The 24,194-nt window shown below is 39.3% G+C and overlaps 1 protein-coding gene across 2 annotated transcripts in view; it reads right to left on the bottom strand.

The window, feature by feature from the left end:
* TTC17 (tetratricopeptide repeat domain 17) overlaps positions 1–24,194 on the bottom strand; it is a 62,876-nt gene that overhangs the window by 5,691 nt on the left and 32,991 nt on the right. For both annotated transcript variants that reach the window (XM_072863770.1, XM_072863769.1), the window contains 6 exons: positions 8,135–8,305; positions 7,220–7,470; positions 6,037–6,202; positions 3,493–3,613; positions 3,008–3,167; positions 2,467–2,550 (listed from right to left, as the gene is read on the bottom strand). In XM_072863770.1, the coding sequence (XP_072719871.1) occupies positions 2,467–2,550; positions 3,008–3,167; positions 3,493–3,613; positions 6,037–6,202; positions 7,220–7,470; positions 8,135–8,305 (953 nt within the window). The remainder of the gene's footprint in view (positions 1–2,466; positions 2,551–3,007; positions 3,168–3,492; positions 3,614–6,036; positions 6,203–7,219; positions 7,471–8,134; positions 8,306–24,194) is intronic.

Genomic DNA, 24,194 nt, shown 5'->3' with positions numbered 1-24,194 from the left:
GTGAACAGTCTTACTGTCTTTCAGTCTTCCAATTTATTTGATATATTGAGTTAGAGGGTGTCACAGTTAAAAATAGCATTAAACTATTTCAAAGCAGCAAAAAGTTTCTTATCTAACAACATATATGCAATAGCCAGGTAAATGAGATTGCCAAATGAAACACAAATTCCAAATGCAACATCATTTTCTTAAGAAAGCAATAGCAGCTAAATAGCTTTAAAACAGCAACAACAGTTTCAGCAGCCACAACAGCTTCTAACCAGCTGTCTGATGCTGAGCATCTAGATGTGTATAAACATTACCCAACTGTTATGGTTTAATCCCAGCCGGCAACTAAGCCCCACACAGCCCCTCGCTCACTGCCCCCCTCAGTGGGATGGGGGAGAGAATCAGAAGAGTAAGAAGTGAGAAAACTCATGGGTTGAGATAAAGACAGTTTAATAGGGAAAGCAAAAGCCACGCACGCGAGGAAAGCAAAGCAAGGAATTCATTCACTACTTCCCATCAGCAGGCAGGTGTTCAGCCACCTCCAGGAAAGCAGGGCTCCATCATGCATAACAGTTACTTGGGAAGACAAATGCCATCGCTCCAAACATCCCCCCTTCCTTCTTCTTCCCCCACTTTATATACTAAGCATGATGTCACATGGTATGGGATATCCCTTTGGTCAGTTGGGGTCAGCTGTCCCAGCTGTGTCCCCTCCCAGCTTCTTGTGCACTCCCAGCCTCCTCGCTGGTGGGGTGGTGTGAGAGGCAGAAAAGGCCTTGACTCTGTGTAAGCACTGCTCAGCAGTAACTAAAACATCCCTGTGTTATCAACACTGTTTCCAGCACAAATCCAAAACATAGCCCCACACTAGCTACGAAAATTAGCTCTAGCTAAGAAAATTAACTCTACCCCAGCCAAAACCAGCACACCAACATAAAGCAAAAAATTTAGCTAAGGTAGCTGATTGGACTTGCAGGCTGTCTGTAGTCACTGGGAAGAGAAGGGATGCTCTGGGATGCAGCTCAGAGCAGAAGCCTGACAGGTCTAGCTGATCAAGTTTGGTGCCTCTAGCTGGCTGACTCCCATGTCACATGTTAGAAAGGAAAATAATGTGAGCTTGAATTCTGTGGACTCAGATACAGCAAATGAATGTTTATGCTCATATGCAATTAGATAAGTAGCCATCTTGATTTGTTTGATTAGCTCTTGTGAATACTGAATGAGACTGGTAGACAGAAGAACTGCATTTTATTTCCAACACAGCTAGCCTTACTGAGAATTCTGTTTCTGGTCTCAGCACTACATTTTCAGCTCATTTGGATAAAGCTTGCTGACTGCAGGGGGAACCGTAGCATGTAAGAGAAAAAGTTAGTATACATCTAAAGTGAAAAGAAACTAAGTCTGAGCATAAGAGTGACATCTTTACTTTCTGGGAATGACAAAGCTATATTGGCTTTTATTTCAAAGCATAGTTAAGTTCCTCAGATGGCTTTCAGTAGAATAGGCTAGGGGCATCAAACTGTTTTGGCTGAGCCCTCTTTTCTATAGCTGTTTGGGATATCCTCCCCACTAGCTGCAAACATGTAACAACAATCCCTGCATCCTTATCTACCTCGTAGATCCTGGGAAAATTACGTCTCTAATCATCTCCTCCTAAGGACCTCAGCTGAGGTCCTCAGCTTAGGTCCTTTGGGAAGAAAAATGCCATCACTCCGAACATCCCCCGCTTCCTTCTTCTTCCCCCAGTTTATATACTGAGCTTGACGTCATATGGTATGGAATATCCCTTTGGTCAGCTGGGGTCAGCTGTCTTGGCTGTGTCCCCTCCCAACTTCTTGTGCACCCTCAGCCTCCTCGCTGGTGGGGTGTTTATGCTCACTGGAGGTCCTCAGCAGCCTTAATCTAGCTAGGAAGCTTGGCTTTCTCTGGGGAGAACAGGAGGTGCAGCCTTGCACATGGTGCTATACCTCTGCCTAAATGCATCTGATACTTCAGCCCAGCACTGCATAAGGTACAAGGAAGTAGGCAGAGAAGAGAGGAAGCCCCTGCCTGTCAGCTGTCTGACTGTTGCATGCCAGGAACATGACTGGAGAGTTGAGCCATGGCTTAACTCAACTTTCCATAAGCTCCAAGTCAATGTAGCACAAAAAAAAAGAGGAGGGCTGAGAACTGTTGAAATAGTTTAATATATATATCAACAACCAGCAACACTGCTCACTACCAGGCTGGAAACAGTGTAAAATTTGACAAGCTTAGGTTTTAGTAAAGAGATATGAAAGACACTTGACAGTGTAAGCACAGGATACAGCTCAACAAAATACCTGTGAGGGCATCACAGATGCTGAATAGACACAAATCCGTAGTCCAAGTATTAATACTTTCCTTGACTGGGATGTCAAACGGTTCGAGACTGAATTGACCACTACGTCAGTCATGAGCAGGAAGCCCAGACTTCTCATTTTTCTCATTTACACATACCTTTTCCAAAGCTTTGGCTATTCGAGTACCAACTTGTTCTAATGCCTGTGGTGAGTACTGGTCTTTGCCAAGATTCTGTAGCACCTGTGGAAGAGGAAGAACAAGTGCTTAGATGCTGGAACCTGGCAAAAGACATCCCTCACTTGTTGGCTGCTTTTGTCCCCAGCCTTTTACAAATGCTGTAACCTGTTCCAACCTAAACATCACTGTCTATCTGGAGTTAAAACTATCTGTATCATCACACAGTGTTGTAACTCCATGGCACTGAATACTAAGAATGGTAGAAGTTTATGTATGCTCAGTTGGACTTTTCTTTCACTGATTCATCCATCAAGAGCTATAAATACGAAGACACTAATGGTGTTTTAGGATTTCCCTCAGGCCAGATCGTAGATGGCTGGGAAAACATTCTGGTAAAATACCACTTTCAGCTTGCATTGTTCTTACAGTTTTATCCAGGCATTCACTCACTAAGCTAAATGTGCCTTGAATCTGGCATGGTATGGCCATTTTTGTGTGACAGCCTTCAACTCTGGCATACCTCTTTCAGTTGACTTTCTCCAGTGTAATGCAAGCTGGCCCGACTAGAGACACCTTGCAGGTGGTCCAAAGTATGCATACTGGCTGGTAGATTTGGGTTACAAAGGGGCTCCATGGCTGGTTCTTGCAGCTGTGTGGCAAAATCAATGTGTTCTGTAATGCTACAAAGGTCATAAAACAAGTTGAATCAGTTAGGAGAAGAAAACAGAATAGTCATTACAAAGTTCTCTAGTGAGTGTAAACTGCCCAGAACCTGGCAGAATCTCATTTGAGTAACTCAAGAAGCAAGAGAAACTGGATTTTCTGTCTGCACTTGCACTTTTCTTTGCAAGTCTATTGATGAAATACCACATAATGTTTTCAAACTTCTTTGAAATCCTGGCAGTTCTTTCTTAAAGAATACTAAAATCTTCAGTTTATGCACACTGAAGGTCATGTAACTGTCTTGCTTTGTGTGAGTAACTTATTTAAGGTTCATATACTTACTCAATGTTTTTAGCAGAAACAGCAAGCCATGTGCTGGCTACAGTTGTAAGCTCTACCCTACGGAGTTTCAGGCATTCATCAGGACTTGGCCAGCCAAGGCTGCGATAGTCACGCCTTTTTCCTTGAGAAAGAAAAAAAAACCAAAAAACAAAAAACTGTCTGGAAGCAGAAAGACTTTCTACTTCAGTACAATGATTTACAAAACACTTTATACCAGTGGATACATTCCCTATGTTATAAAAGTCATGGTCCTGCAGCCAGATTTGTTTAAGAACATTCCTGAACCTAAATGGAATGAATGGAACTTGTGGGATCCAAAGACAGAACTGGATCCTACACAAGACAGATTAGGAGGTGGAGTTTTAAAACCTGTTTCATTACACTTTTTCAATAGCTACACATTAAGAACAATTGCCACTCTTGTTTACAGGTAATGTCTCTACTTAAATGTCCTTAAAGAAAGTTCATAAGTGAGTCATCATTTATGTTCTACAGCTACAGTAAAAACTAATAAAAGTTGATTGCTCCATCTTCTGACAATCCTAGGTGAAAAATACTGCCGTTTCTTTTAAATGAATATTAAGACAGACAGTGGCTTTTACTGCATTCTTACACTCAAGATAGCAACATTTCTGAAACTATTAAGCAATTACATTTCAGCCCTCCCATTTTGCAGAGAAGTTAACCGAGGAAGGGAAGGGTTAAATAACTTGCTTTATGTTAACAAACAGATCACTGGGAGAAACAAGAACCTGATCTTCACATTTGAACCAAAGCCTACTGAAATCTTTCCCTTACATTTGGTGGATACTGTACCAAGTCCTAGGAATCCAGCTCGTGTTAACTGTTAGGAAACATTTTCCTCTCATATCAGAAACATCCAAACTGTTTGGAACATAACAAGAATTCATTGTAGCCATAAATTTGCACAGTGGAAATCCAAGTTTAACAATGTGCCAGTCTATCGCACCAGCTACGTAGGCAGTATTTCAGTATTTATTTCTAGTTACCTGAAATTTTGCCCATTTGGATGCAAATCCTATTTCCCATCGAAGATATAGTAAAATACTTCACCACAATTTTGCAAAATAATGAAGTCTGTAATACCATGTCTTTTGTAAAGTATTCTGATTAAAGGAAAATTAACTTCAAGAAACACTGAGAAACTTCAGAGGGGAGTGATCAGTTCTCATCACCACCACTGTGAACTATCTGACTAAGTTCTTACTTGCATGAATGGTAAAAGATAGCAAGGTCAGTAGTCTGAGAGGCAGTCAAACACAGGACAGCTAGCATCATTTCCCTCCCCAGGTGACCTCCAATATGTTACTTAAACTTTTGATGATTTAGTTCTTGTAAAGAGGATGTCAGCGGACCCTGCCTCACAGGAGTGTTAGAAAGGTAACTACTTTACAACTGAGGGATGCTATGTAATAAAACCACAAAAGTAGCTCGGGGGAGAGAAAATACATGAAGGAAAGGACAGGTGTGTGCTCATAAATGATAGCCTGTTTTCATGTAATCCCTCCCCCCATTTAAATATTTAATTCAGTAACTTACATTTGTCAGTTGCTAAAAAAGGAGCTTGTTAAAGATTTAATGTAAAAGCCTTGAAAGTGTGAAATCACTTTCTAGGTCATCAAATTGTCAAGGACTAAAATGTATTGGAGAACCCATCTTTGCTTACACATCAGCCCTGTGACGTAAAGATTTTACCTCCACTGAAATCAAGGTAAGACAAAAAGTATGGGGGCCAATTACTTTGGTTCTCTTCTTTGACATCATTAGGTGCCAGCAGCTCTAAACTTCATCCCAAGCAATCATGTGCTGATGGTTTCTGTCCATCTGAACGCACCGGTGGAACTAGCTTGCACCATAATAATAGACCACTCTCCAATTCCTGTTACTCAACTAGCAAAAACTCCACCTCCCTCTCCAACTGCCTCATCTATGTTGGTGCAAAACTTTACTCTTCTGTAACTCCAGTCTTCTGGAAGACAGTCTCTTTTTCTCTTATAATATCACCAAACCAATTACAGCAGAATACTTTTTAAAAATTATTTTTTTTTTATTAGACCAAGTTTTCTGCCTTTTGTTTTTGAGTTGTGTGTCTTATGCTTAGTCAGTAACCAGTTCAAGCTCTCATCCTGCATTTGTCCCCGAAAAGGGTATCTCTCATCTGATTAAAACTGAATGGGCAGAGAAGTTAGTTTAAGAAAAAGATCATTAAACTCCCCTCTCTCTTTTACTACTTCTACTCACAATATCTACCTCTTTCATTCTCCACTCTTACCACCTCATCCCCAGAAGTTCTGGGAATTAACTAGAAAGTTTTCATTCAGCAGTTAAAGTTATGCTGCACTTCATGATGAAGGTGCAGATGGCAGAGATTTCGTACTCATCTAGAAGGCATATGTCATTATGTAGTCTTTGTGACACATATTTATGATAATAAACCAGTGTAATATAAAAGCTGCAAAGAAATAAACCAGAGCAATACAAAAGCTGCAGATGACTTGCTTTCTCTGAGAAGCAGCAGGTTACCTATTGGTCCAGGAGAAGGTATCTTTGGTCCACTGATCTCTAGGGCAGTTTGGTAAAAGTTTGCATTTTCTCCATTAGTCCCTTCTTCCCTGTTTCTCCCAACTGGCTCCTGGAGATCCAAGCTTTCAGCTTTTGGTTTTTTTAAACGTTTGACCTGAAAAGTGATCTACGAAAAGAACAGTATTGGCAAGGTTAACAGTAAGAAACACCACGAACGTTATCAGCTCCAATACACTACTTCTTTTAGCCCAAAGGCTCAATTTCAAAGATGATACAGATGAGAACTTTCTCTCTCTCTCCCTCCCTTCCCATCTCAACCCATTCTCTAAGCCTGCTCACTTTCACTGCATCACACTATGCAAACAAAGTACACAACTTCAATCTCCAACATAAGAGAAAACCAATTTAACTGCTAGAGAACTAAAAGGCATTTTTCATTATATATTTTGTTTGTAACATGATGACAACAGATATTTCATTGTTTTCATGCCAACTGGAACTTTTGGTTAGAAACTTTTCTCCTTTGTAACTGTGAGCAAGAAGTTTGAAGGCACCCAGCATCATTCAACACTTCATTCAACACTATTCAGCTCTTGCTGCTGATAATCAAGACTTATGATCATAGAATCATTTAGCTTGGAAAAGACCTTTAAGATCATTGAATCCAACCGTAAACCTAACACTGCCAACTCCACCACTAAACCATGTCCTTAAGTGCCACATCTACCTCCAGGGATGGTGACTCAATCGCTTCCCTGGACAGCCTGTTCCAATGCTTGATAACCCTTTCAGTGAAGAAATTTTTCCTAATATCCAATCTAAACCTCCCCTGGTGCAACTTGAGGCCATTTCCTCTCATCTGATCACTTGTTACTTGGGAGAAGAGACCGACACCCACCTTGCTACAACCTCCTTTCAGGTAGTTCTAGAGAGCAATAAGGTCTTCCCTCAGCTTCCTTTTCTCCAGACTAAATGATGTCAGTTTTAGTGATGTGGAAGCCTTTCCTTTAGAAGATGGATTGAAACTACTTGTCCATTACACATAAGCCATGAACCAGCTCTTTTAGACCCAAAGGGGAAGTTCCTATACATATTCCAGTTCAGACCCCTGAACTGTCCTCATCTTTCCCTCCTCCACAATAGTAAGTTGGTACAAGACTTAAACAAACTCGTCCAAACTTACCCATTCAGCTTCATCATCATCACCACAGTCCCCAAAACAGGAGCTAGCCAGTCCATCCTGAGATCCCTTCTTTAGGACCCGGATTCCCTGCAAGTCCATCCGATGACCTTTTACCTCGAGTGCCCCTTCAAAAGCTTCCTGAGGCCAAGAGTTTTCAAACTCATCCACCAAAGCCAGCATTTCTTCAGACATCTGATCATCTTCTAACCCCTCCATTCCTTCTGAACCGTTGCTTTCTGCAGTGACTGTGTCTAAGAGGGAATACCATAAAAACTTCAAAAATTATCTTCCTGCTGCTTCCACAAATTGTACAAAAAGGATCTTTTTTCTGTAACCTGACTTTTCCACTTGCACAAACCAATATCACTGACTACTCACTGCATGCTGCAAATGGAGTGGGGGACTGGAGAATGCAGACTTCCCCACTGCAAAGAAGCATCAACTGTTGCTTCAAAAGTCAACACCTCTAGACCACTTTCATCAGTCTCCTTTCCAAACCGGAATTCTGCCTGTTTGAGGGAGTAAACAGGTGGTGTCTTTTCTCTACATATGTGCATTAAACACTGAATAAAGTGCTCTGCACCTTAACCATAGACACTGTTTTTCTTCCCTTCTGTCTGGCACAGCTGATACAGAATTCACTGAGGTACAACCAACGTGTTTGTAGAGTCTTGCAAGAAACCACATCCTTTAGCTTGAAAAGCATCTAAACCTTGATCTCATTTTTTGATTTAATGCATTTTGACATTAGACTTGGAGAAGAAGAACAGCAAACAGAATGAAACTGGTTTTAAGGGTTACTTGTCACTTCACAGACAGAGGGGCGAAAGTGTAGCTTCTTGGAGGAAGACAGCTCTTCTGAAAAATCTAGAAACCGATTCATTTGCCAACACTGATTTTGTAAGGCTGACTTACTTTCCAGTCTCAAGAAGGAGGGATCCCTTGCTGAACTCTGAGTAAGGACTTCTGGATTTTCTGTACCTCCCTCAGAGTGTCCTTCTGCCACTGCTGTAACTGACTCATCGTGGTCATCAAAGTATTTCTCCTTGTCATGCCTGCCATCTGGATTTTTCTCATGACAGTGGCCTGAAAGAGAGAAGTTTACCGATACACCATGTAAGACTGCTGCTCCTGGATACAAGCACAGAAGCTGTACTTCAGAAGCTACAGCCTTCTCATTTTCTACATACAATTTAACAGAATAATTCTACAAGGTTTCAAAGACTTCATTCAGTAATTAAAAAGCTGATCTGCCTCTTGACAATCACCTAAAAGAGTTACAGGAAACAATGTTATTAGGTATACACTGTGAACTACTAATGAAAGAAAAATCAGGTCTCTTTCGAGGGAACGTTGCACAGCACGTAGAAAATTAGTGCGCAGGTAGCCACTCCAATGAGCATTCCCAAGACATATTTTTAGTGACACTGCACCCTACGTGGGAGCTGCCTGCCATATGAACTTCACTTAGACACCATAACGCTCACTGTGCTTACATGCAAGAGAAAAAGGGTCAAGGCAGACTGATATGGGATTGCCAGGCTCTGACCTTCTGTGCCAGAAATAGACAGTATGTAGGTAAAACTAGCTCACTAAATACAGACAAAAGCTACGAGTATTAATCTGTGCCAAAAAATCAAGTTTATTCAGTTGAAAATTTAACATCTATAATTCTGTGGTCAGGTTATAGGCTCAGATTCCACCAAATACAAAGATCTAGGAATAATATGGGAAAAATCCAACTGTAGAACCAGTAATGAGCAGATAAAAGAAGAGTGCAAACTTGGAACACCAGCCTTGGAGCATCCTTCAGCGAGACACTGTTAAGCTTTCGGAGAATTTAAAGGGTAGCCACCTGCAACTCTGTAGCAATGTTTTTGCTCTCAAATACATTTTAACTAAAGAGTTCAGATTTTCTCATAATAATTACTTGCCAGTCTTCCAGGGCAAGAAGTGTTTAGAGCCCTGCTCCCCCAGCCGACCCCCAGAGCCGCACAGGTAGGGACAGGATTCTTTACGCATGTGAGAGGCTGGGAGCTGCCCCGAACCCCATGGCACAGCTATGGGGCTGGGACACAGACCGGGGCACCCACCTATCGTCACACAGGAAGCCTGTCACCACAGAGAAAAACATATTCTGTGTACAAACCTGCTGCTCTCAAATCCCTCCTTCCTTTATTTCAATCACTTGTGAGTGAAAATAGCATACATATACAAATGAACTAAGAAGCACATAGTGAATCAAAGAAGGCTTAAATTAAATGCAAGACTCTCAAGTATGTTCCCCATTCTACCCTCATGAATGCAAATTGTATTGCTCCATGCATATGGAAAGCATTGTTTTTTTCAACCGGCAGCATAAAATACGAAGAATGTGAATAAAGTACATCAGTGACTCCTTTCTTCTCCACACAATGATCCCATGTTACAAAAGAATATTTTTAGGTCTCTCTCTTCCATCAGGGCAGCAGGATGAGAGGATGGTTGTAACTCTCGTATAAGGGTAACCTGTTCCACCACTTCTCAGCAAAGTGAAACTATAGCTTTTTGCTGTATGCTCTCTACTTCTGCATCTGTGAACACTCAGGTGGCATCTTTGGAGGAGAAACAGATCTGGGTGGGGTGTGGGTCCCCAAAATCAAACAAATAAAACTATATTCATAAATCCTCTGTGAAAACTATTTCTTGCCCTACCTTTTCTGCTGTATATAAAAGTCAAACAATATTCTTTTATGAGTAGATATATAAAACAGAAGCAGTTAGAAGAGTTTATGAGGTCAACATCTGCCATACAGTTATACTCTGCTTTTCCTACTCTATCAGTCATTGACTCATTCTTTAATCCCCTCCCCACCTCCCCCATGCTGTCAATAAAAAAATGGCTTAATTAAAAAAAGAAAAACAAGCACTTCAATATATGGAGATCCTCACAATTAATTCATGAGAAATGCTGTGCACAGAACCCTAAAGCTGAAACTAGCCCTCCTGCCCAACATGAAACCGGCCTGATTTTGATGCAAGTGAGGTGTTTCTCAGTAATGTGATGACCACAATTCCCTTTGCTGAAGGTCAACTCATCATTAGTAGAAAGAAAAAAGCAAAGGGGCTGAAAAACAGAGAACGATTTTTAATTGAAATAAAAATGCCAAAAAGAGAAAAAAAGCTGGAAATAGCAAGCAGAAGGAAAAAAACATGATGGCACTTAAAATTCTACTTAAGACCAACTCTGTTAATATGAATTTACAAACACTGACAGCTAAAACCAGACTAGATGAGAGTACTGCCTTTCTTGGGATTTGAGAGCTGCTATATATAGAAACCTGAGTGGCCTAATTTTTTCAAATTGCTGCTTTCAGTTGTCTGACGTCGCAGGAGAAAAAAAAAAGTGCTGGTTGAAAAACCAATGGAAGTGCAGGATCTCTGACGGGTGTACCATGAAGCTGGTGGTACTGAAACACTGCAAGACAGAATTTTAGTTTTTATCAGCTGGATGTCTGAAGACCTATGGGGCAGACCACCAGGTAAGAGTGTGAGACCACGAAGGGAACAACGTAGCCCCAAACTCCAGGTACATTCACTGGCTGTAGAACATTAGTTGTATCACTGCAATACTTACAGCACCTTAGCTGTGTGAAGGACAAAAGTGACTGCCACCCTACAAATGCTCAGTTATGTATTATTTAACATTTCACATATATTCTGGTTGTCTATGTATGCACATGTGAATTTTAGGTCTAAAGCCCTGACACAGTGATATTGCAGCAACAAAATGTGGAAGTCTAAAACTACTTCATAGTACTTGATCAATTCAGCTTACTCCATCCTGAAAACTTACTAGAGAATGATCACTTTCCTGCTCATTTATTTTCTGAGAGCAGCTGTTGCCACTTTTCCTATTGATTCTGCAGAGCTAAGAAAGCTCAGAGGAAAGTGGATCAGAGTCTGTCCTACCTTGTGTATTATGAGATCTGGTTACTAATGTTCCAGGTAGTGAAACAAAGATGCTATACAGACGACATAAAGTCAGTGTCTGGGCCTTTATTTAAGTGATGGAAGTAACACAAATAAGTAGTCTGACTGTGCCAGGTTAATGTAGAAACTGGGAGGAAAAAAAAAAGAGAATAGTTCCCAAATTATAAAGCAAATCCTATTGGATAGAAAAAGCAAATACAAAGACTAAAAGCAGAACACGGTATTATATATTAAAGGCCTCTATTTCTCATATTGTTCTAGTTTGTAATCTTTTGGGGCCACTGTGAATGCACTTGTACACCATTAGCACGACACACATTTTAAATACAGAAAAGATCTGCTAGATCATAGATCCCATCTAATATTAACCACCTGCTTGATTTTCAGGACCCCTCTCAAATGTCCACCAAAGCTGAGGTACCTACTGCAGTTGGTAGGGCTAAAAAACCACAAAACAAAAAGTCAGACTTAAGTTCTTGTTTAGGAATTGGATGATTCCAAACTCTTAGAAAGCCACTTTTAGTGTAAGGAAAGAAACACTCGGAGTGTTGACATCTGTAGCAAGAAAGGAGAAATAGTAGGAAGGAGAAGTGATGCAGTAAGTGACATTGAAAACTTGTTCCATCTATAAAAGGATAATTATTCTGAACCATACTTCATATTGCCACAGTTCTCAGAAAAGTCACACTTGGAAACAATTATGAACTTCCCTTATTATGTATATACTTTTTTGGTACTGTGTGGGGTTTTTTTGTTTGTTTGTTTAAGAGCAAACTTCTGTCAATTTAGGTGACTCCAGTCCCTCAGACTGAAAGCCACTTACCTAAAGCAAGGAAAGAAACATGCCAAGTATGGAAAAGAGGAAAGATGAACAAACAACACCCCCAGTGTATCACAGGGAAGTACTGCACCTTGAGGAAGGTCCTGAAAGTAAACAAACTTCACCATTAAAGAGGGCATTGATTGTTTTAAAAATCTAAATTATCTGCCACTGTAGGTGTTTGTGTCTTGTGGTACATCTGGCAGAGAGAACGAGGCCTCACTAAGTATTTTCATTGTTTGATTCCTATATATCAACTTAAGATAGATGATTTGGTGTCATCAACAGCACTGGAAATAAAAAGCAAAATTATCTCCAAGTGTCTTTGGGCAGCACGGAGTTTTTACTGACTTTTTATTCTTTGTTTGTCAGTGCACAGCTTGCAAAATAGGTGTTCCTAACTCCACCATCTATGTTCCAACATACTAGGTTTAAGAAAATTACTGGCTCCTAACTTCTTACGATTAGACAAACTAATTCCCTTAAATTTTTTGGTACATGTTTAGAAATTATGATGGCAGAATAATGCTTCAAAACTAAAAGTGAATTCATTTAAAATTTACGTACTGATTTTTTTCCTACCACTTGGAATAAGCAGAGCTGGATTACCTCTTGAATGATTATGAGAGTCAAGTGACTACTGTTGGGGTCAGTGACTTGCGTTAGGTTAGGCAAAATGCAAGTTATCTGGAGGTAAGAGTCACTTAAATCATGTGCCCCTTTACGGTTAAACAATGCAAAGAGAGAACTCTACTTAGATGTAGAGTTAGTCAGATATGTCAGCCTAATACCCAAATTGTCAGAGTACAGAACAAACTGAAATCAAGCTGCTAACAGGAGTTAACAACTTGATACTTGTTTTTTGATGCACGCTCAAAACTAGTATTCCCCACAGTGAAATTCAGTAAAGGTAGTTCTCTTTTTTTATAGCAGGAATGACATATCACTGAGCTTAATGGAAATAAGTTTTAATCCCTGCACGCAGATGAATAGTCTCATCTACAGACATTTCAGGAGCAGTGCCTCAATAGCAGTCTTTTTTTTACTTTTGCTAGTCACTGCTTACACAGATGCAGACAGACACCAGTCAAAGGGCATGGTATATCACCACTTTACACATCAAAATGCGTTAACAATTAATGCTGCTCTCAGGTCCTGTGAAAACTTTAGGGGTGCTTACTGCTTGGGTGACACTGCAGATTTAGAATTAGGCTAAAATATAACCATTATAGAAATTAAACTGAAAACCAGTATATTGTCACCCATCACTTTTATAGAACAAGTCTTGTTCAGTGCTTCATGTCACAGGCAATATAATTTACCAGGGTTTACAAAAATAATCTGGAATGAATGAACTCACTTACCAGAACCCTTCTGTGCATCTAAAACTACTGGGATCTCAGTCATCAAAATTTGGGCCAAACTAGCATCTGAAGAACTGTCTTACTTTCTGCACCATGGTGACTTTACTGCAATATGACATTAACAAGCCAGGGTAGTGTTATGGGGAAGTGCTGTTTGAGAGACCATCCTCCAGACAAATATAAAACATGAGCTTTGACTTTCACGGTAATGTTAACACTCATGATTAACACACTGCATTCCAAGGTGAACTTGATAATTTCCTAAAGATCTTGTGAGCCATTAACAGCAACCATGTTATTCCAATCACATATGAACAGATATTTGATTGCAAAACATTTGTTAAGGGAAAGAAATCCATGCCAGTTATTTTGAGATGAGTTTTAAAAACAATAGGATGAGCAGTAACTAGAGAAGAGACCTATCTTTAGCAGCTATTGTTGCTCTGCTCACCTTAATTATAAATTAACATGGTTCTATTAAGATTTTAATCTAACATTCATGCATTCCTTTTCTTACTGTTTTCCTGAAAAAATAATCATGTTTAGACTTCAAAATTAATCCCATGGCTGAGCTTTGAAAGCAGAAACTGCAAACCACTGATGACTGAACAGCACTGTCATCAAAAACATTACAGAAAGGTCACAAGCCATAACTGCTGAACTGTAAGACAGCACTGTGCACCAGAGTCAATACCAAACAAAATTTGGCGTTTTCCACACACACAAGCGTAAAAAAAAAAAACCAACCACAACCCAAAAAATCCACAGTTTATTTTTAGTGAAAAATTATCAACGAAGTGAGAAACAGAGCAGGGAAGCAAAGGAAGGAGAAAAGTAGAAGTTCTTAATTACATTACCTGGCTATGCAATACTGACCTGTGAACATTTGATGGGTCTATATTTAACTAAACAGAAATACACAAGTCCTACTACACATTCACTGTGCACTACAGGACCCAGGAAAGATACAAAGCAGACGGGCAACCTACAGCTGCAGAAGCATAAAATTGTTTGAAGCCTTGTTGCAGACTCAGACTCTAAAAGCCGAACAGCCCACCCAGGGGTCAGTCGTCTTCTCTCCGAACCCAACAGTATCACTGCTAGTTTCAACAAGGCCTGACTAGGCTCCGTAACAGTAACACAAATGTACCTCCAGTACCTTTTACAGTTATAACATACTGGATAAATCACTAAAAAAAAAAAAAGTATCTACTACCTACATATCATCATAGCTACTATTCTGGATTAACAAAGGGCGTTTGTAGTAAGTTCCCTCTCTGGTCAAGAATTTCAAGTTAGGTATCAATATGGGTACTGGCAGAGAATGACGAGTGTAGCGCCCAAAATTTAGACTAAGCTTTTGGTGTTTTATCCCCACACAGAACCACTGTTCATTTTCAGCTTTTTCCTTTAATATAAACCCTCTTTTGCAAAACTAGAAGTTACAGGACAAAAATAAACATTTTCAAAGGACAGGACATACTGCTAACTGAAAAATAAAAGCTAAGTATAGAGAACAAACAATGAAAAGCAATACGAAGTATTTTAAAAGTTGATTTTCATAAATTCCTACCTCTTCTCTAAATTCCTCCCCTAGATGAGCGGTCAGTGGCCCTTCTTCAAAGATGATGAGAGGCACGCTCAAAATCGAGTAGTCAGAAGAGTGCGCTACGTAGCAAGCTTTGGTTTGATGCATAGCAAACAACAGGAGGATGATTTATGTGGTCAAAACTTAGACTCAAGCACACAAAATGAAGCATACAAAAGTTCTTTCTTTTTTATTATTTATTCCAACAACAGTTTTTCATTTAGAAGGATTATATAGTAAAACAACTGTTCTCACTCGTAGGGAAATAGTTTTTAAATCTGATTTGTAGCCAAAAGATGCCTCTGAATTGGCTTAGCTATAGATTTAAAGATTATCTGTCTCATTACAGCAGTTCTGATTAAACCTTTCAAAACATACAAATGGCAACAATACATAACTAGATTTCTTGTTCATATTGAGAGAAATACCTCACCATCGTGTAACAGACCAGTCCCTGATGAACAGACACACAAATTCTCCTTATGAAATATAAAGAAGTGATAAACCATGGAAAAAAATTTAAAGAGGAAGTCAAATATATTTAAATTAGAACATAGTGCAGTTTAATAAGGGACATGCATGCAAAACATCTTGAGGAATTCAGTAGGCTACTTTATAACAGAGTAGAAGACGTCAACCCTCCCCCCCAACACCTCTTCCATAGTCAAAAACAGGGAGAGGAAAATCAAAGAGGTTGACTACCTAAAGCCTTCACTCCCTTCCTCACCACCCACTAAAACAGGAGCTTGCTTTTTTTATGACGCACATCTAGAAGCAGTAACTTGCTCTATGATGCCTGGGAATAGGGCCCAAAACATAGAAACATCTAAACATCTAAATTTAAACTCTCCAATCCTGTTAGTGGATAAGAGACTAGAAAACGTCTCTTTCAGGGGACCCTGGTCCTACATATAGAGCAGGAAAGTAAGTAGCACTGCAGTCTGAATTTCAGCCTGTGCCTCAATAATAGCTTAATTTTTTTTTCTGTTTGTTTTGGAGAAAGAGGGAAAGAAAGCAAGAGAAAGAAACACATGTAAGTTCTGAAGACAAAGGCTTGTCCTTGGTGACTTCTCCTATGTGCCAGATTTTTTTTTTTTTAACTGTCAGATAAGAAAATAGTTACTTATTAATTCCTTAACAATAAACACTCACCCACAGTAGGTCACAGTATAATGTAGGCTATGAATATCGAATGACTAATATTTAGTTCCCTGCACACAACACACTCCTGAAATCTGTTTCTGATTAAGCCATGGAAATTCCTAGTTTAAGGATCACTAGCATTACCAAAGGCAACAGTGGCCTGCATTTGTTTTCCTCTCTTTCTAATCTTTCCTCCATCATAAGCCACATACCTCTTCTTATGCTAAACGTTAAATATTTTGTTAGATCCTCTTAGATCCTACAGTACCTCTGAACTCAAGTTTAAAAGGGACTTTAAGTACAAGAGTAACCCACTCATAAGAAATGGCATCATGTAGTTGAACTCTACAACAGTTAACTAACCCCATTATGAGTTAGTTAGCTGGTAGCTTTCCACTTCTCTCAACATACGGGGTTGACACTATAAAGCCAAGTAATGGCCTTACGTGCGTGTCTTTTGACTACCACTCTGTCTGTTAGGTTTGCACCATATATTGGAATTTAAACAGTATTCCACAGGGACCTGATTTCATATTTTTTATTTTAAGAAAATATTTTTGATAGGCTGTATCTGTGTATCTCTTCACTAGGTTATACTGCTCAACAAGAGCAGACTAATAGTCAGACTTGCTCCGTGACAATTTATAGATCTGTTTGGGACAGATATCCATGCAGTCTTCCTCCTAACTGGAGACCAAAGCTAGAGACACTGACACACTCAAATAGCAAAACAATGTGTTAACTGGTCAGGTAGGTATGCCCTTATTAATTTAGGATAGCTTTTAAGTGCTTAGCAGTTTGTCTGACAGGCCACATTTTACACAATTCCATGAAGAAGCAGAGTTGTTGCTGTAAGTAAGGTAAACAAAAAAATCAATCCTGGTTTTGAGGGAGTGACGAACAAGAATCGGATTAGCCTTTTCTTGAGTCCGGGTAAGGAATACCTGCGGAAGGTTAAGTTTGACAAGAATATTGCCAACCACCCTAGTTTAGGATTCAACAAGAAAATACTCTCCTCACACTGCCAAAATAGTACAAAGCTATAGAACAGTGCCTGCAGAAAGACTAGGAATTTTTGGAAGAATGTGCCTTCTCCCCAAAACTGCTGCATTCAAGAAGCATCAATCTCTTCCTCTAGGGAAACTTTGAATTGTCCTAGTTTCAGTCACTAGTAGCCAGAAGAGATGGTAGATTTAAAGCTTTGAGGACAGTCAGACCACAACACAAACTCACATGAACCAGGCAACCAACCTCAACAGGAAAAAACAAATCAATAAAGTAGACAGATCAGGGGTAGTTAAGTGCCTGGCACTCCATGGCTCAGCATGCAGTGCTCATTTTAATCTGAGCACATGGCATCGCATGCTGCTTTGAGACAATCTCAACATGACTCATTACAGGCTGAGACTACACATCACCACTTTACAAGTTTTCAGATTTAAGCCAAGTGAATACAGCCTTCAGGGTCTTGGCAAGTTGTTAATGACACTAAACTACGCATTGTCAGTTCTCCCATACGTGGGGACCACACGTCCTTTCTCTTCCAAACATGCTTTAACCAACTCACTAATTCAGTCTGTAGAGCTTTACTATGAAGTAGTTTGTGCAACTACATCTTCCTGTAGCTGGGGAATTACTATTCCTCCTGAAAAGGCTGTTGAACATATGCATTTGTTGGACCTTTTTAAAAAGGTCCAGCTTTAGGCAGTGCACACTATTCAGGTTCAGTAAGAATTTTTAGCAGCTACGTGCAAGAAACCGCCACTGGCAAAAGCAGCCTCCTAGAAAGAGATGAAGACACAGACAGTAGCAAAGATATCTCATTTTCTCTACATTCCTATCACAAAAAAAGCACCAAAAACATTGCAGAGAAATGTTAATACATCTGATAACTGAAGGTATCAGGTTTTGAAAAATTTAGTTCGAAAGAGAACCTTTTCCCTTCCTCTCTAACCCCTGACGATCCTCCTCCTACTATGTGAGCATGCAGTTACACTGAAGTAACTGAAGGATCCAGATAACATATAATGAAGAATCATTTGCACTATAAAGGCAGCTAAAAATGGGAAATGTCATATTATAATTAGTTTAGAACTGTACTGCTTTTCCTTCATATATTAATAGTTTTGCATCAGTAAACTCTCACTGAACTCTCCTACAATTCTAAATTCCCTTCCACTCAATTCCCCACCATTTCCTCAGTTACTCCTGCAGCTGAGGCCATCCATTACTTTCTTCTCCCTCCTCTGCTAGCCTATGGCCTTCTGATCCTGGGAAAAGACAGAATTAATACAGAACGCTAAATATTGAAGGCATACCATTCTTAACAGAGCATGATGCAAAGTGAGATTGATGACTGTTGGGAGAAGTTGTTAGGTACACTGTCATGCTGTAAATAAGGAGAGTAAGTACGTAAGCTAACAAGACAGACTTTGCATGATGTAAAGAAACCACCTAATGTTAGCATAGAAAGAAACTGCAGACCAAATTCACCCATTAGCATGCTTAACAAATGCAAAAGAGAATGACATTTGAGCAACAGAGATATACTTAAGACAGCATGCTTTGTTTGCTGGTTACAGAAACCTTTAAGAAGCATAATGGCTTTCCAGCAAGCAGTAGCTTGGAAGCAATGTGCATGAGCAGTGGGTATACAGCCTTTTAATACTGGTGTAGCTAAAAATGCCATGTTTAACATAGTACCACCTTATTTGATTTTTAAATTTAAGAATCTCAATCTATACATCTCTGCATAGTTTTGAGAAGAAAAATACGTCACGCTTGGAAAGGAAACACAGGTTTCAAAGTAAGCTTGGCGTGGCACTATTAGGGTGAGGTCCTTCACTTCCAACTTTCTTCAGCCACTCAAGAGACCGCTAGACAAAGACGTTTCAGGGAAAGATCTGATTTATACAGCAGGCACCAAATCAAATAGTAAAAAGTATCAAAAAGCCTGCGTCTGGTCAACTATCTTCCAGATCCCAGCACTAAAATTCCAGGAATGCCATAATTATTGCAGCAAAGGTGGATGGTAGGAACTGCTTCTTCCCTCACTGGGCTACTGGTGCAGAAATGGTAGCACGAAACTGAAAGAATAATTGGGTCATGTTATTCCCACGGAGCACATTCTCACATAAGATTTCTCCAGTATCTCCCAGTCAGAAGCACATCTGACATTTCCTGACACCCCTACCCCCTAGGGATGTCTGCCTCCCAACAGGACAAAAAGCAGTCCTCATTCTCTGTATCTACCATCTGCCTGCATTCAGTAAGATGTTTTCATTCTACACAAGTACAATTTAACCTCCTCTTACTCCTTTAGCACTCCAGAGCCCAAATACGGTGACCTAGATTCCACTTGTGCAGCACCAACAGATCTTTGAGATGGACTGACACTGTATGATCTCTGTTGCCAGAGATGTTCGAGGGAGAAAGAATCCAGCTTGATTTTCAGATCCCAGGTGGAACTTGCAGGGTGAACAACAGGCATGCGGGTGCACACATGTGCGCGTAGGGGGTAGAAATAAGCAACTGAGTATTTAACTTCAAATGGTAACATTGTTTTTAGAACTGCTACTGTTTAAGACAGAACCCACTTTCTTTATGCTACTATTAAATGACAATGCAAACATTTACCATGATGTGTTTCTGAGAGGTCTGACAAGCTGTTCGCGTGCTTCATAGAATTCTGCTTGTTTAAAAACCCTGCCAGGGTTGACTATTCTGTTTATACAGATGAACTTTCCCATAAGGCAATGGAGAGTGAGTAAAAGCAACAGAGAAATGAATGGTCACAGATCCCATCCCTTTCATTAATACAGTCAGGTAAGAGTACTAACATTTGTGGTAGTCCAAATAAGGCTTGCGAGCACTCAGGAATTCTGCCTTTACATGATATGCAAGTCAAAGAAAAAAAAAGCTGAATTTTAAACATACATTAGTGTTCAGTTCAGAATCCCATACAATTGGTATAGATTCTGGCCTTTTGCTTCAACTAAAACAAGATTAAATTCTGAGCTAAGCTCAACACCCTTTGCCCCAAGAGTAAACATCCCCTCTTTCCACCTATTAACACTGTAAGTGATGAGCATTCCTTGGAGGAACAAGATACAGCAGCTTGAGAAGGAGGAAACTAAAATGCTATTATGTCTAGAAGGACCTCATGATATAGCAAATGGAAACAAAATTTAGCAGCCCCTTGCTGAGACTACCAAGTCAGTCATACCTTGTAGGGGATCACTGAGTAAGTGAAAGGTGTATTTAAAAAGGCAAAGTATTTCACATCTCTATGTTTTAACACACTACTGTAAGGAAAATGTATGTGATGCTTTTGCTTAGTGTTTGTGTATCTGAAACTGCTATAGAGAACTTGGAAGTGATTGCAGCTGTCAAGTTAAGAGTCAAAGGCTTAAACTGTATTGTTGATTTAAGCAAGTTATTTAATCTGTCCATAAGCTTACTATTAAGAGTTTCAAGCAGAGATTCTCCTTTCAGGTCAACCTCTCCTCTTCAGGTGAATTTGCTTAAAGGTCTAAGCTTATTAACTTTGTAAGATCTTAAGTGCTGGGGGACAAAGGAAAATCCATGCACTTAAAAGATCAAATACCTTTTCCCCATGTTTTATTTTAAGAGGAAGTAGATGAAATAAAACATTTCATGTGGTATAGGGTATTTGTACCACAAGAGGGCACTAAAACCATACTTGAAGCGTATCATTAAGCTATTCCTGTATACATTACAGAACCAAGTCATAAAGTAAGGAAGTATGCATTGCTTTCACAAACATACACGCTCACTACATAACAGCATTCAGATGTCTTGATGGCATGCACATACATTCATAATGTACGCACACTGCCTCTGCTTCCAAGAGCAGCACAAAGTTTTTTGTAAAAGCACCACCCTGCCAAGCAATCAAAAGGCAGTGAGACTAAAGAAACTTGAAGCTTGAAACAAGTTGTGCTTCATGTTTTGAATACCATCAGTCTATTAATAAAGTTTAAGATTTTGAATTTTGATCTTGTCTAAAAGAATGTGAAGTGCATGAGCTCATAATGAATTGGAACTGTCAGTCAGAGGTAGATGCTTACAGTCAGATAAAAATATTTTGAGTACAAATGACTTCTGCTTGTCCAAGCAGCAATTCTGTTTACACACACACAAGGAAAAGTCCTATGCAACAGCAATTAACAAATCAGAATGTTTCAATGGCCAGCTGACCATCACACTAAAAATATGCTTCTAGTATATTGTAACCTTTTTAATAAGGCTTGATAACATCTGAATGTTCACATCAGCCAATGAAGTGCCACAGGAACAATCCCTTAGGCGTTAGTTGGATATTCGTCTACTGACCTTATCACATGATAAAGCTACTCGCAATTTTTTAAGCCATAAAGGTGTGCAAAACAAATCCTGGCAATGCACCGTTTCAATATCAGACAAAAATAATGCTGGCTTTCTCTACTAGCTTAATGAGCAGTACAAAGCCAAAGTATCTCATTTCTGCAGCTCAGAGTGGTCCACGTTTTTCACATTAAGTTTTTTACACTTGTTACGCAAGTCCTGTTATTTATGTGTATTGGTCAGAGATGGCTGCTTAGGTATCTGTCAAGCAACATAAAGTTTCTGCTACTTAACATACTTCAGGAACTGACTTGCCAGTAACGTAACAGTTGATCATTCAGTAGCAACACCCTTAACACTGCCAAGTTGCCTCTAGAAGGACCACCACAGGATAATCCCATAACAATTAAGTCTTCTGACCATTTTCTCAGTTATTTGGGAATAAGGCAGTATGTGGGCTGTTGGTCCAAGTAATGGAGGCATATATAGCACTGCAGCACTGTTGCTGTATAGTATCCATATTAGTTGCAGCTGACTGAACTCCTGCAGCTGCCTAAAATACATGTCATAGGTGATATAGCTGTACTAAATTTTGGACACTTCACACACCTCCTCCATAAGAAAAAAAAAAAAACGACCAAAAACATTTGCAGATTTAGAAATCCTTTTACAATGAAAACAAACATTTATATAAACTGCAATATAGGAGGCAGAACTTAAATAGAAAAGTGTTGGTTTGAGCTTTTTAATTCCTCTTCTCACATGCATGAAGTAACCTGGGCTGGGTTTGAAATAGAAATTTCTATCTAGAACGGAGGTAAGTTAGGAAAAAAAAGAAAAAGTACCAGGCAGCAGTACAGACAGGAGCATATAAGCAACAAGTCAGCATTAGTGTATCACACTTCCAAAGTCCTGTGCTAACAGCATATGTCCCAACATGCTTGAGAAAATTCCTATTTCACCTATTTGAAATACACACCAGGCACATACTGTAATAAAAAAATCAGACTATAAATTCAGATTTTTGATCCCGTATTCCATCCCATGCTAGCATATAACTCCCACTGACCATTTGTTGGATTCTGCCAATGGCTCACGGCAGCAGAGCAAGGAACTCCGTGTCTCACTAGTTAGTTCAGTTCTTGTGAATAGAGGCTTTTGACAGGCGAAGCAAAAACACAGCTATCACATGGGCCTACAACCCAAAGCACAGGCAGCCCTACTGCTGTTACTTTCAGAAATACTGAATGAATGCTTATCAAAACAAGATATTAAACAAGAGACAACATTTGACATTCCAATTTCTTGGTAAATTTTTCAGCATAACATATCCATCTCAAAGGATATAAAGTTACGACATGCCATCACGTGCATAATAACAAGAGGACAAACTAAATTCAGTATCAGATGTCCCCTGAAAGCAGCAACACATGATCTGAAAGGCTGTGAAAATCTCCTGAAGCAACAATCCAGTGATACTGGGATTGTCAAGCATACATTTGATCCATGTATTTACAAATGTGCTGCATTAGCTCTATACCTAAAGTCCCATTCAGAAAGGTGTGTGAAAGCAGTGTTCAGTTTGCATCTTGTCATCAAAATGTGCCTTCCAGTCTGTCATGGAGACAAACAACAGCAGATTATGTTGCTTTATGAATCTTTTAAGTCTACATGATATTAACATTTTAACAAATGCTGTAAGTGCAACAGGTAATGTTAAATATTAGCATCGAAATACAGTTTGCATTTTTTAGGTTCCACGTAGTGGTTGAATAATTGTATATACTATTGCATTACGTATGTAAGGTCAAAATTCAAACTTACAATCTCTTTTCAATTGTTTTCTTTGGACTGAAGGATGAACAGAAGACTCCCAAAATTCCAGGATACTTGTAAGTGCGAAGTGTGATTTCTGGGTACGCATTCTTGAAATAATTCTGGAGGCTTAACCTTACTTTCATACAGACTGTCAAGGTTCCTCTCAAGTCACTTGGAGTTTACAGTGGGGAAAAAAATATTTCCTCAAACCTTATGAAAATAAGATAGGCAAATCTACCTTTCCGTTTTTGAATTCTGAGTTTTGACTTAAACCACAAATCATCATCAAGGTTGAATTAACCAGCATGTTTATTTTACACTCTGCACAAGAATGTACAAAGAACATTTATACTATTTGTCAGGTTCAAACTTTCAGGTTTCTTGCACTCAGACAAAAGATGACCTAAAGGATATTATAAATAGAAATGAAAAAGAAAGAAATATTAAGACAGGAAGAGTCCCAGAAAAAGGCAAAAATATAAATATAGAGTAAAATACTTAAATACTGGAATACTGAAATTTAATGAGCAAATTAACATGTTAAGGCATATTCAGCTCTCTCTTGATTTATCAGCTTCACAGATTCCTTAACAAACAAAAACAACCCCAATGTACCAGATGAATATATTCACAATCACTTTGTTAACCTGTGGCCAAGCTAGCAAAAAAGGAAAGATAATGCTTTTCTTATAAGCACTTTTTATATGGGTTTCTCCTCACATTCAAGAAACACAAACTTCCTAAACAGCATATGCAGTAATAGTTGACCTCAAAATTAATATCCTGGATCAGGAATCAATGCAAACAGCAGCCAAGAATAAGCCAAACTAGAGGAGTATATTTTTAAGTATTAAGACAAGTTTAAGGAAGAAAAACGTACAAAAGAAAAGAAAGATGTAAAAGATCACTTTGGGGTTCAAATAC

The sequence above is a fragment of the Ciconia boyciana genome, chromosome 6, assembly GCF_034638445.1.
Source record: "Ciconia boyciana chromosome 6, ASM3463844v1, whole genome shotgun sequence".
NCBI classification, from domain to species: Eukaryota; Metazoa; Chordata; class Aves; order Ciconiiformes; family Ciconiidae; genus Ciconia; species Ciconia boyciana.
This window is presented reverse-complemented; position numbering and strand designations above follow the sequence as displayed.